Raw genomic sequence first — 17,028 nt, 5'->3', positions numbered from 1 at the left:
TCAATCAGGTCACGTGATATAAAGGGAGGTAATTGTCGAGGATATTTGTTGACAAAACAAAAACGAAGTACAAACAATTTTTGTATTTAAAACTGAAGAAAATACAAAACTAACAATTTATATCCACCTCTAAGCATGGTGTGTATACCTTGTATTGTAATACCATTTTTCCTATGGATATTCCACAGATTCCTTCGACCGTTCATTCTAAAATTCTGGGATCCATGGAAGAAACCCATCAGTTCTGCAGCTGACACTACTAATTCCACAAAAACTAGCACACCACCTCCAAATGTAAGTCTGTTGCTCTTCTCAGCATTTTAAACTATCGTGAATTTATTTGTTTATTTTATAAACTGAATTGTGTGATCACTATCATCGTAGATTAACCACTAGTTTACATTCCTGATATTCCGAAATGACAACAGTGACTGTGCAAATTGTGATGGTATATTTCGGTATTTGCTGTTTGAATGCACCAATTCACCTCGTATAGTAGGATGTAAACTAGAACCTGTTTGTGAAGTGAACCACCAGCCGATGGCCGTATAAACCATCAAATGATCCATTTTATTTTTATTTTCTGTTCGGCAAAGTTTCAGATCAGGATGCACACAGAAGTTGAATGTTTTCCGTTTTGACAGGGATTTTACCAATTTCCCATGTTAACATCCAACAGTATTCCCTCCAACCAGTGAAGATGTTCTCGCTTTTAACTTCCCTCAATGACATCAAATCGGGAGTTGACATTCTGAAGAAATATTAGCTGTTCGACATTTCCGTATTTAACTCCGAGAGAACCCTGTTTGAGCAGACCTACGGTCAAAAACAGCTAGACATTTCCACCCGTCTCATTTTTTGTTCTGGGTTTAGTGTGCTTCCAAACTACATTATACATTTTTTTTTTTTTTAAGATGCAAGCTTATTATTTGAGGGAGACTGACTGCTATCTCTAACAAACCGAACGATCATTTATTGGTCTTCCTCATTGACTCGTTTACAATAGAAGGTTTCTTGTGATTGATAATCGATTAACATCGAAAAAATATTTTTAAATCAAAGGACTTCTAGAAGGGTTAGGGAAAAGTGAAACTAGCGGGAATCTTGTTATTTTCCCACCCTCATTTATTTTTACATAAGTTTTTAATTGTAATTTTTTATTCGCGACGGGGATGGGTTGAGTAATACCGAAAGGTGTTTTTTCCTGAGTCACTGCTGTCGCCATTTAATGCAGAGAGGATACGCATTTACGATTTATTACTAACATCAGTCTGTGTGTGTTTGTAACATTATTGCTAAGGATTCCATACGGTCTGATAACAGAGTTGGTGATAACATGAATTACTCAATTGATACCAACCCTGACCACGTTACTGAACAAGATAAGTTTGTATTTATGTGTGCGTGTGTATCATTATCTAACACTAAATATTTGGTGTCACGGATGAGTTGATTCCAATTAAGGTAACTATTATCATTAGTCACATTCAAATTAGGTCAATCACTTCAGAAGTAATCGAAATAATAATGATTACTTTGGTTGATGTCCTGTTTTTCTTGTGAAATGATTAATAAAAAAGTAAATGCTAGCAGTATTATCAATATCAGGATGAATAAATATATAATAGATGCGTATAGATAAGAAAAAAAAGTTTTCTTTTGTTTTTAACACCTACTAGAATATTCCTTAACATGCACTATTTACCAACTGAGATTACATATATAATACAAAACCCACATTAAAAAACAAATCTAAAACCGAAGAAACGCAAACATGCGCGAAGAAAGAAAACAGACATTGACCGTTAAATATATTTATGTAATAAACTAACGTCCCAGTTGAATGATGAATATCAACAGGTTGTTCTTAAATAAATCAATGACCAGATCAAGAGATCTACCCCTGGTAGCAATAAACTAAGTTGGCAATGTCTAACAGGTGTGTCAAATCAAAAGATAATTTTTTAAAAAATTTAATGAAAAACGTGTAAAAATATATTAATGAAGGAAAGCTTATAGCAAGTAGTTAAATTTATTTTCTCTAATTTTCATTTATAATGACTCGAGTCTGTTTGACAGTAAAGTTTATGTCAACCGTCTTTAAGGAATGAAGAGAGAGATGACAGTCCCCAAAATATGACTTCTATTATGTAATAGAAGTCATATTTTGGGAACTGAAAATTTCCCTTCCTGTATTTCTTTGGATGTTATATAATTTACCCGGAGTTCGTTACCACCTCCCCGATATTTTCTAAAAAGAAATCTACCATTTGTTTTTTTTTTTCCAGTATATCATATAAATTAAAGGATGCGAGATAATGAGGCCTGGGACGGAGCGTGGGGCCCCATGTGCTCAATTGGTCTGTTAGAAATAGAAGCTGAATTTCCCTTAAGCCACACCGTCCTGCCTTTTGCAAAAGATTCCAAATATGGGGTGAGGGTCACGTATAGAATGCCTTTGCTCGATCAGGGTTGACCTAATAAGACTAAAGAACACCGAAGTTTTGGAATAACTATCGCAAATTTTGGGGGATGGGAAATGGTACAGAATTGGTGGAAGAGCAAAGTGTTAAAAAAAAAACAAAAAACCTTTTTATGGTAATTTGTAGAGAAATGTCTTTCTGAATAGTTTTTCCCATTTTACGAAACACTTCAATACTAAAAAAAATAAAAAGCTTAGGAAAAAAGGGAACCCCGTTTTCCTTGCCTGTTTCCTTCCCCTTGTATTTTGTGCCTGATAAAATGCTTAGTGGCATTTCATCTGTTTTTATGTTTTGAGTTCAAATTCTGCTGACATCGACTTTGCATTTCATCCTTTTGGGGTCGATGAAATAAGTATCAGTTGAGTACTGGGGTTGATGTAATCAACTACCCCACTACCGTGAAATTACTAGCCTTGTGTCAGAATTTGAAACTAATATCTTATTAAGGAATTGTCCAGAATGTTATTAGTGACTCCTGTGCTGGTAGCACATAAAAAGCACCCCCAACTGGCTCCTGTGCCAGTAGCACATAAAAAGCACCATCCAAACGTGGCTGTTGCCAGTACCGCCTGACTGGCTCCCATACCGGTGGCATGTAAAAAACACCCACTACACTCTTGGAGTGCTTGGCATTAGGAAGGATATCTAGCTGTAGAAACATTGCCAGATCAGATAGGAACTTGGTGCAGCCTCCTAGCTTGCCAGTCCCCAGTCAAACCATCCAACCCTTGCCAGCATGGAAAACGGATGTTGATGATGATGACTTTTAAAGTATGAACATTAAACTGATGTATTTAAATCAAGTGAAACAATTATTTAAAGTTTTTTTTAAAAATCCTATTTCTTTTATTGCAGGATGCACCGGTTTCTGCTGCCGAACCAACTCCACAATCGGTTCCCAATAAGAAGGACGATTGACCTCAAAATTCATGAAATTCATTTTGTTTTCATCTGACTTCTCTGAATTTTGGTAAATCATTTGCAAAAGGGATGAAGTGATTTATTAGTTTATTCAATAAGATTTTGTTGAAAAGAAATGACATTTTATTTTTTAGAAATAAACTTTCAAAAAAAAAAATGATTATTAATTTTAATATGTCAGTCTTTTTTACTGTAAAACTGAACACTCAGTTGTTTAATAGTTGACATTGCATATTTTAGTTGCAGTAAGCTGTGTAAAAAAATATTGTGAACCTGTAGAAGTAGGCCCAGGAAGATGTGGGATGAGGTAATGAAATATGATCTTTGGATGTGAGTTTCACAGAGGCAACGACAAATGACTGTGACTTTTGGAAATTTGCTTAAGAAGGCATGACAAGCTAAGTGAAATCACAATCATGGCCAGTGCTGGTAACATGTGAAAGGCACCCATGCTGGTAACATGTGAAAGGCACCAATGCTGGTGACATGTGAAAGGCACCCAACCTGGTGACATGTGATAGGCACCCATGTTGGTGACATGTGAAAAGCATCCATGCTAGTGACATGTGAAAGGCACCCTAGCTGGTGACATGTGAAAAGCACCTATACTGGTGACACATGAAAGACTCCTATGCTGGTGACATGTGAATTGGGAACTTGAGTCACAGTGAATCTTTCATTAGCTGATTACATAACCATGGATGCCACCCTTATGGATGTGTTCCAGTTACTCTCTTAATAGAGCTTGGTGATCCTGACTGTTGATCGAGGATTCTTCTGCTCAGCATCAATGTAAGAAGCACTGTTGGCTCATTTGAGTTCTTCCACTACCTTTTCACAATCTGCCAAGCTGCAGTCCCATGACTTCGCTATATTCCTGGCAGGGTGGCTTAATGGGTGCTATGCCTTGCCAAAGGGTAGCCCATAACTATGCAGGGCATGGTTGTCACTTCATAAGATATTTTCATATACCCACATATGGACGTAAAATAAATGAAACCTGAAGACTACCATATTTACTATGTGGGAAATTGATGTGATGAAAGGAGTATAACAAAATCTGAAATGGTTGTTAAATTGAGTTTTGAGAAGACAAATGATGAAAAGAACTCGGTGACACTAGAGATGAGACTGTGCAGTAATTGCACTAAATTGTTCCGAATGAGTGACTCCTGATGTGGTTTACTGACAAAATGATTAGTGATGAGCAAATACCTTTGTGGTAGCAGTTCCAATTCTTTGATTTTGAGTTCAGATCCTGCCATGGTCAACTTCACCATTACATTCTCCTGAGACCAATAAAGTACCTGTCATGTACTGGGTTGATTTCCCCTCATTCTTGCTCTTAGAAGCAGCTGTGCTGTTAGAAAGATCACTCAGCACCTCTTTCTTTCAAGTGAGCCACTTTCACTCTATATCACGGTAATACAACTATGACAGTTTGGTACATGAAGCTGAGATGGTTAGACTTAGGCCTTTACCATTTAAACGAACCGTATCTGGCCCAAATATTGTTCTGTTTATGCTCAAACCAGCCAGATCTGGCATTTCACACCTACCTTACAATGTTATTCTAAAAATAACAAATCACATCACTAAAATATTGAGGCTATGACTTAATGTATAATTAATTCAAACCGATGCGAGTAAATAAGCATTACATTTGACAGCAATCTGGATACTACAAGATTAAAAGTACTTTTGATAGATTGCTCACAAAATACCAAACATAGAGAGTGAGATAAATTATAAGACAAGAAGAATCACAACTAATATATTGCATGTTATGGTGAAGAGAGAGAGAGAGAGAGCAAGGAAATGTTAATAAATTTATGTAAAGTACCAGAAAGTATAGTTTGTAGAAAAATGTTAAAAATATGACAACTCTTTAATCAACAATTAGAACATTTAAATTAATGTTAAGAAGTTGTTACACAAGTATAGAATGCAGGAATGGCTGCTTCCCAATCACATGGTTCTGGTTTCAGTCCCACTGCATGGCACCTTGAACAACTGTTTTCTACTATAGCCTCAGGCCATCCAAAGCCTTGTGAGTGGACTTGATGGATGGAAACTGAAAGAAGCACCATCATCATCATTATATATGTGGGTGTGTGTGTTTTCGTGTCTGTGTTTGTCTCTCACCACCACTTGTTGGTGTGTTTATGTCCTTGTAACTTGGCAGTTCAGCAGAAGAGACCAATAGAATAAGTACTGGGGCTGATTCAGTAGACTAAAAATTTTTCAAGGTGGTACCCCAGCATGGCCATAGTCTGATGATTGAAACAAGTAAAAGATAAGAGAAGTGGCAACTTAAAACTAAGTAATGTTTAGTCCTCATAATCTGGTTGCATTTCTCCCATAATTTATTCATTGTGTTAATTGACAGACATGACAAGAATAAAAAGAACCTAATTAGTCTGTCTATCTTGATATCATTTGGTAGACCAATGTAGTAAAACCAAACAGAGACACATAAGTCACCAACATGCCCATGGCCAGACTTTGGTGCCTGGGGGTGGGCACTAATTTGTATTGTAGGAAGATTTTTGTAAATAGCATTTTCTAATTCTGAGAGTGCACCACTCAATAGTGAAGGGACAGTACCATCCAGTGCCCCACTCCCCTCTTTAGAGGCAGGCATGTCCTGCCAGTTCATCCAAGCTGTAAAGTGATTAATGATATGAAGGACATCCAGTAATAAAAACCATGACATAAACAACAACAAACTAGCCAGGAGGTGAGACTTGTCCAAGCAGGTGAAAAATGATGGTGATGATAAAGCCAATATAACTTAAACTATTTACAACAAAACAAAAACAATACCGTATGTTTAATTGAATTTCTTGAAGGATATCAAAAATACAAGTTTGATCTCTTTGAAGCCAGTTAGTTTCTGTAGGACGAGCAGAAAGTTCTCTACGGTGGACAAAGAACTAATATAGTTTCTGCAATCTTCCAGTGTATAGTTCTTAGCGTGACAGTCAACCAACTGAGGAACAAGACAATTACATAATATATCTTCAGCTACCATTTTGAGATTTGGTGTTTTGATTTCAGAATCAACCTAGTTCCCAAAATGGCACAATTTCTGAATGGTGTTATTCATTTAGTAAAATGGCAAGTTCTTCAAGTCAGATACCTACTAAAGAAACAGAATTCATGTTAATGAAATCCTAAGACCAGAGCCCATCCATAGAATCCTTGATGTCATATTTCATGTCTTGTCTTTTCTTATTAATGTAATAGTTCTCTCCAGTCTTTCTGATATTGCTAGTAACTTGCCTGGCTATTTTCTTGTGAACCTCTCTTTTGATTTTCTCTTTCACAAATCTGGGGTCAAATGTGGAACTTGTTATACTTGTAGCTCTCATGCTTTGACTCTCAATTAGTTGCTCCTCTTTGTCTAACGGACAACTTGTTGCTTCTTCACATTTTTCATCTGACTTAACATCTTTCGATTGTGTTTCTTCGGCTTCTTTGACAGAATTACTCAGAGTATTTTCACCATCTTTTTTATCTGTAGATTCTGCAGTGTTAGGAGATTGGTTTCCTTCAACAAAATCTGCTGCACAATAATAAATATCATCATCAACTTCTTGGATGACATCACAATCTTTTAGCCAAGCTTCGATAGATTTAGATTTGGAATTTGTCTGTTGTTTCTCTTTTGGATTATTCTTACTTTGTTCTTCAACACTTTCACTTTCAGATTCGTCTTCTTCATCATCTTCTTTAGTTTCATCAAAATCTTTCAAAACACCAATATCTTTCAAGGCCTAGAAAAAAAAACACATATATATATCAGGATCCTTTACACATGTGCTTGGCAAGAACATAATAAATCATGCAAAACTGAGGCAAGTTTCGGCTAAAATGATCCTCAAAAAATAATTAACCATTTCAGAAAGATAATAATTTGCCATGAGTCAGAAATTAAGAAAAAGAATTATTTTATGCAAAACATAAATAACGACAATAATGATGATACAACACAAACATTTAAATTGATTATATTTATGTTGTTTTGCATGGAGATATTTCGCTATTGCCCCTGCAAACATGCAGATTAGAAGTAAAAAAAAAAAAATAATAATAATAATAATCCTCATCCTCCTCATCATCAGCATTTAGCATCTCTATTCCATGCTGGCAGGGATTAGACGGCTTGACTGGAACTGGTAAGCCAGAGAATTGCACCAGGCACCAGTCTGTTTTGGTAATGTTTCTACTGTTGGATGGCCTTCCTAAAGCCAACCACTCCATAGTGTGTACAGGGTGCCTTTTACATGTCACAGATTAATTTCAGAACAATGTAGAGTTCTGATAAGTTATTTATTTGTCAGCTGGACAACAAATAGAAAAAGAGACTAGCTAGGCTGCTTTCTGTAGATGGGGTTGGCCAGCAGTTCTCATGCAACCACCTTTGGCTGAATCAGCCAGACATCATATGAGGTCCTTTGGGAGGTTAATAAAAAACTTGTCAAGTGATTGATTGGCATAGTAATAAATTTGTAAATTCATAAACAAACAGTGTTCATCATCCTCATCATCATCATCGCTTAACGTCCACTTTCCATGCTGGCATGGGTTGGACGATTTGACTGAGGACTGGCAAGCCAGAAGGCTGCACCAGGCTCCATTCTGATCTGGGAAGGTTTCCACAGCTGGATGCCCTCCCTAACGCCAACCACTCTGAGAGTGTAGTGGGTGCTTTTTATGTGCCACCAGCACGGGAGCCAGTCAGGTGACACTGGCATCACCACGCTCGAATGGTGCTTTTTACGTGCCACCGGCATGGGAACCAGTCAGGTGGTACTGGCAACAACCATACTATATAAATATAAACCAGTGTAGTCTTCTCTCTTGCACACTGCAGGAATTAGATGTTGTGTGCAAGAGAGAAGACTGTGCTGGTTTGATCATGTAATGCGGATGGATGCCAATAGCTCCATAAAGTGCTTTGTAGAAAGTGCTGATCTCTGAGATGTATCTGGCCATGTAAAACTATTTTGACAGACTTGGACAAAGTTGAGTACCTTGCTCAAGACACCTTACACGATAGTGGCAAAATGAAAACCATTAAACCTTTCTGACAGTGGTCCAATACTTAGCTCAGTGGTTCCCAATGGGTGATGGAAAGATTTAGAGGGGGCATTGAAGAAAAGTGGGGTGATAATGGGGTGGATGTAAAAGCAAACAAAATAATGGGTTAATTAGGTTAAGCTTAATTTGTGAAATTCATTTCTTTTAAATTTGCTGCAGAAAATGGTCTATGTTTGTGGTGGTGAAGGGGGCAAGGCAACGTTAGGAATGTGGTCTGGGTGCCAGCCAGAAAAAGTTGGGGAACCACTGGCTTAGATAGTTGTGGAAATGATGTGAAGATTGAAAATGTTACCTCATCAAATGGCTCTGCAATATCTTTAGTAAAACCACTGGCAGCAATTTCAACATCCATTGAGTCAGTTCGGCTGCAAAGAATTGAAGACAGTGTTGGACTATTTTGTCTACTTCAGAAAAACACAAGAATATTTTGAAATAGTTATCAACAGATTATTATAGGTACTGTAACCTATTAAGTTGCTGGGGCATCAGTAAACAGACTAACACATAAAGTCAACCTACCAAGGATCATCCCACTTTAAACTGGATGGAAATCAGCCATTATACGAGGGGTGCTGAAAAGTTCCTGGCTTTTGGTAAAAGAAAATATAGGAGGATCAGTTAATTATGATTTTATCCAGCATGTTCCCCTCTTAGATTCACACACCTTCCTAACACCAACTACTTCTGCTGGGTGGTTGGTGTTAGGAAGGGCATCCAGCCATGATAACCCTGCCAAAACAGATACAGAAGTTTGGTGCAGGCTCTTGTCAAACCATCCAATCCATGCCTTCAGTTTTTCTAAGTTTTGTAAAAGACCTTCAAAGATTGGTCCCCGAACCAAGCCTTTCACAATACTCTTAAAGCCATGAACAGTTAATTATGATTTTATTCAACATATTCCCCTCTCAGATTCACACACTTATTACAGTGGCCCTTCAGTTTTTCTAAGCTCTGTAAAAGAATTCCAAAGGTTGAGCCTCCAACCAGGCCTTTCGTGATACCCTAATGTGAGGAACTTTTCAGCACCTGCTCATGAGGTGACATCATCTGTCAGTTACAAAACTCTCCAGCTATACACAGCAGTATGGGAATCTGTTAACAATGGTATGGACTTGGTTGACAAATATTACCTTGGCAATAGAAGAAATACTGACCTTATGGTTAGAAATCTACTAATCGATTTGATCAGCTGTAATAGCTCTCATTAAACACTTGAAACCAGATTGATGCTAGAATTTTGTTAGTTTTAAAACTTAGTTCACATAAAAGTTACTTCTTTTCCTTCTATCATTTACTCCTACACATGAGACAAGACACTTGTTTTGCTTTCTTCAGTCCATCAAATAAACAATACACACAGAAAATCCACTTGTATTTCTAAATGAAGAGTTAAGCAAGCTATAAGAAGACTAAGACAGAAATCTGTAGCAAAATACACAAAAACCCCTTCTCATGTGTGTGAAAGTTTATCTTATTAAAATCACAATGATTCACCATTGTTATTGTTGTTGTTGTTTTCCCCCAGATTAATGTCAGTTGGCATCCAAGGACAGTGATGTACAAATTATGTTCACACAAAGCTTGAGTGTCTGAGCCACTGAATCAGAAGTTAGTGGCCCATAAATTCATAACACAACTAACCCTAATCCTACCCCTAACTTTCAAACAAGTCATTGAACACACCCCTAATCCTGCTTCAGAAAACATTCTCTTTTATGGCTTGCTGTCCTAAAAATAAGATATATTTTCTCTTTTAACCCTTTAGCATTCAGATTATTCGGTTAAATATGATGCTTATTTATTCAGTGTTTTGAATTAGTCATGCATTATCTTATAGCTTCAAGATTTCAATGATGAGATTGTATATTTTTAGAATGATATTGAAGGGTAGATGTGAAAGGTTAAATCTTGCCAGTTTGAATAAAAAACTGATTGAATATTTGGGCCAATTACAGCCAGTTTAAATAACCTTGTATGGAGCCCTGACAGTCATGAAAACATTAAAAAATAACATTTTAAGACAGATTTCCTGATACCCTTACCTTATATCAGCAAATGTGGGGAATATTTCACTTTCATAATGATATTTTCTGAGGAAGAATTCTTTTATACATTGCACATCTCTGTTAAAGTACCTAAAATAGAAGATGTAACAAAGTTTTACATTATTTCATTAAAACAGAAACGACACACACGTTTTCCTCAAAGCTTCAACTTTATTATAAATACTATATTTCTACTATGGATATATATACACATATATAAACAGGATATAGCACATGCATTCACACAGACAATTATAACAATCTAATATCAATTTTACTAATACACAAACAAACAGAAGTACACACATGTACAAACAAATACAGAGACCAACAATAAAGTCTTTATATGGCTGCTTGATCTGTAAGAAAAAGCAGCCAAATTTTCTGTCAAATCACACCATCACTCTGCTAAAATCAAATTTGACATCGACATACAAAACAATATAAAAAAAACATATAAAATAACACAAACATACATATGTACACACACACACACACACACTTCATAGGTTACTGATTCTGTTGTGTTCATTTTCATGTTTTTGCAATAATTATTAATTATCGCAGACCAATTAGACCACCACTATCAACAATAACATCGTTGGAGTTTGGAAGGGCATCCAACTGTAGAAACCATGCCATAACAGACAATGGAGTCAGGTGAGGCTCCTGGCCTTACCAGCACCGGTCTAACCACCCAATCCATGCCAACATGGAAAACAGACTTTAAATGATGATGATGATGATTTATAAGACAATGAATATTTAAATTCAAATTCAAGTCAGTGAAACAAGAATTTAGACATAAAAAAATAACACTATAACCTACCATTCAGCATTGTGGTGAGAGACTGATATCATTTGAGGGAAATCAATCATAGTCACTTTACTTTCATCATTTATCATCAAATTAAATTCGTTAAAGTCTCCATGAATTACACCACAGTTGGCCAAATCTACTATCATCTGCATCACCTGGTTGTAGATTTCTCCTGCGTCACCAACATCGTGAACTTGGCACCTGAACAAAATTAAAACACACTTTTTACTTCAGCAGTCACATAGAGATCAATTATTTAACCCTTTAGCATTTAAACACCGGCCATATCCGGCCCAAATATTGTCCTTGTTTTATGTTCAAACCAGCCAGATCTGGCTTCTCATACCTACCTGACAAAGTCATTTTTAAAAATAAACAATCAGATCAAAATATGTACAGCAGAAGTGATAGGATAATAAACCATACTAACAGTGGATATGCATCAATGAGTTCCATTATAACTGCATGCCTGTTGAAATCGATGGGTTTAGGAACTGGAAATCCACGATTGTGAAGGGCCTGAAATAGAACACAAAGACAAACATGGTAAATTTCATTTATTTGGCCAACATTGTTCAAAGAATATTTTTCTGTACATGTGTGTGTGTGTGTGTGTGTGTGCATGCATTGTGTGAGTATGTATAATATATAATCATCATCATCATCATTTAATGTCCATCTTCTATGCTGGCATGGTTTGAAGTTTGACAGGAGATGAAAATTCAAAGGATGCCAAGCTCAACAGTCTTCTTTGGCATGGTTTCTACAGCTGGGCATCCTTCCTAACACCAACCACTTCACAAAATGTAATGGGTACTTTTTACGTGGTACCAGCAACAGTAGTGAGGTTGGCAAATCTGTCTTTCACTCTGGGAGAGAGTCCCTTTGTTACCAAGAAAGGTAATAGCTCTCTGAACAGCATAGAAAGTGACTGTTAAATGATAATGATATATATAATAAATAAAAACATGGACACCGGTTAGATAAGAATCCTTTTGATTCCTGTTTGTATGTCTGATGTGATCTTTATTCTACATCCATCTTTTCATGCTAGTATGGCTTTGATCAGTCTCATAACTTGTTCAGATCCTTCACCATCCAGTGCACACAGTTATAAGAAAATGGCTAATATTTGGTATTAAAAACAGATTTTTATATTTCCTATTTTCATTAATTTTCTTCCCCCGACAATGTCAGAAAAATCCTGATGAAAGTTAGCCTTAGAAGCCAGTGAAATCCACCAATTCAGACACTCACCTTCATGTAAGCAAACTCTTTCATGGCAGCAATCCGAGAAAGATAAAGCCACGAAGCACTTTTACGGTGTTTATGGTAATCACGTTTAATCTTCAGCTGACGGAAAGATGTTCTGCCCAGTCTGTAGAAAGAAAAAGGACACAAATCATCCAATACATCACATTATTTTGTTGGAGTTGTGAGAACAAAATATAACACATTATAATCATCAAATGGCCATTAGGAAATTATTTTTTCAGCTCACACAGTTGATTCCAAATCTGTTAATTTGTTGTCTTCCTCCAACCAATCCTATTAACTGAAAATGTTGGCTCAAACTGGGTTAGTTGCACTAAGTTACAAACTAAATCAAATTCCATGCTGGTCCTCCTCCTCCTCCTCTACATTGTCATCATCGTCATCACCGTCATCATTTAACATCTGCTTTCCATGTTGGCATGGGTTGGATGGTTTGACAGGAGCTGGCTAGGCAGAAGACTGCATCAGGTTTCACTCTGTTTCGGATTGGTTCTTATGGCTGGATACCTTTCCTAACACCAAACACCCCAGAGAGTAGATTGAGTGCTTTTTATGTGGCACCAACACAGGCAAGATATGTTTCGACATGCTTTTTTACAGCTGGATGCTTTTCCAAATGCCAAATACTTTACAATGTGGACTGGATGCTTTTTATGTGGTACCAGAATTGGTAAGTTCACCAAATAACTTGCAAGACAAAGATCCTTTTAGAGTTGGGGAGTATTAGAGGTAGCGGCCTTGTGCTGGATGATGAGAGGTTAGAGTGTGACAGAGGGACAGAAACAGCTGTCTTGTTGTAGAGGAGATACATGGAGTGAGAGAGAGAGAGAGTGGGGTACAAAAACAGATTACCCTATTAAATCTTTCTGAAGATGAGACATCCTCCTCCTTGCCACACACACACACATCTGCTTAAGGATGGTGCCATAATAAAATACACTCAGCAAATACTGTCAAACAGTTGGTGTTAGGTAATGCACACAGAGTTACTACATCTGATATGTCTTATACTTAATTTTTCTCTCAACACACATTTTGTTGTACATGCATACTGACATTGCATATCTAGTGAAGCATGCTGGCTCATTTCTTTCAAGCTTTTGCTTGTCCTCTGCGGTCACAGCCACATTTCGCTACTATGTATCATAGCCCTTTTGTATACAAGCTTTATACAATCTGCCCTTCACTCAGAGGGAGAGGCCCATTGCAACCAAGAAAGGTAATAGCTCTTTGAACAGGAATGGAAAGCAGATGTTAAATGGTCAACAAAGAAACAATAACAATAGTGTACACACAATACGCTAGCTCCATTATGAATTATGCTATTCTCATTGGACCCACCAATCTCTTTATTATGTACCACCATAATCTAGAAAATAGCACTAAATGATCACAGGTCACATATAAATCAACTGGAAGTGTGAGGTCAAGAGTTTGTTGTTGGCACAGAAAGTATCAACCCACACAATCTGTACCACAGATAGGTTAACTCTTTTTAAACCAACCTCTCTGAAACTGCAACTGGTTCTATTATACAAATTGCTGTTTTAAATGTGATTTAAATTAAAACCTTTCACCAAAATTTCATGTTAATTTATGTTCCAAACACCAGCTTAATAATGGTTTCAAATTTTGGCACATGCCCAGCAAGTTCAGGGAAGCGGGTATGTGGATTACATCAACCCCAGTATTTGACTGTTACTTATTTTATCGACTTCGAAAGGATGAAAGGCAAAGTTGACCTCAGAACATAAAGACAGATGAAATGCCACTAAACATTTTACCTGGCATGCTAACGATTCTACCAGTTTTCTGCCTTACACCAGCTTAATAATGACAAAGTTATTTTACTAAATTCTTTATTGTTTTGAAAATTAATTGAAACAAGGGCAGTGTATTTCAAAAGAAATAAAACAAAAGGATTGACAAAAAAAAATATCATATAATAAATTTCTTGTACCTTTGTAATTTTAAGACATACTGTACTCCAGATTCTGTAGCAACAATATAGACATCTGCAAAGAAAATTTAACAGAAAATATATAAGTATTATAACATTCCATAGAATTGAGTGGTGTTTGTCCTATTCAAGAAAGAGTATCTTTTACAAATGTGCTTTTGTGAAACTGAAGATGAATAAATTTATTAAGTATGAAAACTTCCAGAGAAACTAGGGTGCCATCCACTACCCCAACCACCATACTTTCTGGATTCTTCTGGAAACATTTCACAGGGAAAATATAAATTGGATAAAAGCTGAAATCAGCTAAACCCCCCCACACACACACACACACATATACACCAGCTAGCAATTGTAAGGAAAAACAATTCACTCATTGTGAGCCATCTATATGATATTATGATTGAAGAAGTGTGGAACTGTGTCCAGTTTATTATTTTTTTTTCCATGTTATTAAAAAAAGTCATATTACTTTGAAGAAATTATAAATGAATATTAAAAAATTCTTAAGCTATAAAGTTTATTTGTATAGTAAACATAAATTATAATGCTTAATATTACAAGATTTGCTTCTGTTTTAAATGTCAACTTCTGTTTGAATTCCATATGTAAACAAATAGTTTTTCTTCGCATTCAGAAGGTATCTATAAGCCATTCAAGAACACACAAAATATTTTCGTCACTTTGAAATTGTGACCTGTTCACTGATGTGTCAAAATATTTTCGTTGCTTTGAGATCTGTTCACTGGCAAAACTTCACCAAATTCTGTCAGTGAACAGGTTGCAGTTTCAAAGCAACGAAAATATTTTGACACAAATGAAATTTAAATGTTGAAGTGAAACTAATGGCTTTTGTGTGTTCTTGAATGGCTTACAAAATCTTCTACACTACAATTGTTTTTGTTTCAGCACACGATCTCACATCAAGTCACTTGCTATGCAAGTACCTCTCCGTAAAAAAGTGTAATAAAATGAAAAAAACAAAACCGATCTATCTATAATATAATTAACGAAGTGTAGGACTGTGTCCAGTTTTTTGTTTTTTCCCCCCACGTTTTAAAAAAAATCATATCATTTTGAAGAAACTATAACAGAGTCTTTCTCCAATTCATGTGCAAATTGTCAATTTACTTTATAACTTATGTATCATATCTATATGTATATATAATATCAATATGCGCAATACATATGCTAGCAGAAAACTGCATAGAGGGCAGTTTTTCTGCTAACACTTCATCAGTAAAGGGAGACAATTAAGACAAATTAGATTAAGCCAAAGTTTTGTTTGAAACTTACCAGATTCTTTACCAACACCAATTTGATTCCCAATAGAAGATATCACACCTCGATTTGTAAAAACCCTCAGAGCTAGATAATCATATCCACTGTTAGTTAAACGATAGCCATCATCTGAAAGAAAACAGGTACATGATAATTAAAACTATAAATAAACTAGGATGCGTAGAGTTAGCTACAAGGAAAGACTTGGCACCTCTGTAACAAATCATTTTATATGTTCAAACATATTGCTGTCCTGGGTATGACTAAACTACATTTAGTAGTGGGGTCCTGGATTGGGAGTTCCAGGGTTTTGAAAAATGAGGAACTACCTCTTAGCGCCTATTGTTCCTAGGTCTACTCTGACCCGGAGTAGCAGCACCAGTCAAGGTTCCTACCTTAGAGTGCTTTGGAAAAGGAAAAGGCAAGGGAAGTAACCATTTCAGCAAATCAAAGAATGGAGTCCCTAAGTAGTCCAGTGTCATCTTTGACACCCTCCTAGCAACTCCAGAGTAGATAGAGCTCCCCAGCCCTGTAAGGCAATTCACCTAGGAGAAAGCCACTCCAGTGTAAAACCTACAGCTGTCTTAGCTCACTAAGCCACTGTAGTCAGACCTAAAAGTCTAAAGAGTGAGAATGGATTGAGCAAAGTGACTCTCACTTTAAAGATACTAAGTGCAATCAAAAGGACAAGTCCTACAGCCTCAAAGATCAGTTTACATAGCCATTTGAAGGCATGCTGCTCTTTTTCATGACCTTCAGACACAAAGAAAATGCCATCATCAGAAGTTACACAATCATAGATCAAGCATACTTAAGGAATATGTTTACTTGTAGAAAACTTTAACATAGAAATATAGGCTTCAAATTTTGGCACAAGGTCAACAATTTCAGAGTAGAAGGTAAGTCGATTGCATCAACCCCAGTGTTTAACTAGTACTTATTTGATCAACCCCAAAAGAATGAAAGGCAAAGTTGACCTCAGCAGAATTTGAACTCAGAACATAAAGACAGACAAAATGTCATTAAGCATTTTGCCCAGCATGGTAATGATTCTGCCAGCTCACAACCTTCTTTCGACACAGAAATATAGGTTTTAAATTCTGGCATAAGGCCAGCAAGTTCAGGAGTTGGGGGGGG

General features: G+C 36.5%; 1 protein-coding gene across 1 annotated transcript in view; it reads right to left on the bottom strand.

The window, feature by feature from the left end:
- Positions 1–6,222: 6,222 nt before the first annotated feature.
- Positions 6,223–17,028, bottom strand: part of LOC106881539 (uncharacterized) — a 13,909-nt gene continuing 3,103 nt past the window's right edge. The window contains exons 3-10 of the mRNA XM_014931963.2: positions 15,907–16,020; positions 14,611–14,665; positions 12,633–12,753; positions 11,806–11,894; positions 11,385–11,576; positions 10,553–10,645; positions 8,803–8,875; positions 6,223–7,183 (exon numbers count right to left, since the gene is read on the bottom strand). Of these exons, the coding sequence (XP_014787449.1) occupies positions 6,581–7,183; positions 8,803–8,875; positions 10,553–10,645; positions 11,385–11,576; positions 11,806–11,894; positions 12,633–12,753; positions 14,611–14,665; positions 15,907–16,020 (1,340 nt within the window). The 3' untranslated portion in view covers positions 6,223–6,580. The remainder of the gene's footprint in view (positions 7,184–8,802; positions 8,876–10,552; positions 10,646–11,384; positions 11,577–11,805; positions 11,895–12,632; positions 12,754–14,610; positions 14,666–15,906; positions 16,021–17,028) is intronic.

The sequence above is a fragment of the Octopus bimaculoides genome, chromosome 24 (assembly GCF_001194135.2).
Source record: "Octopus bimaculoides isolate UCB-OBI-ISO-001 chromosome 24, ASM119413v2, whole genome shotgun sequence".
In the NCBI taxonomy this organism is placed as follows: domain Eukaryota; kingdom Metazoa; phylum Mollusca; class Cephalopoda; order Octopoda; family Octopodidae; genus Octopus; species Octopus bimaculoides.
This window is presented reverse-complemented; position numbering and strand designations above follow the sequence as displayed.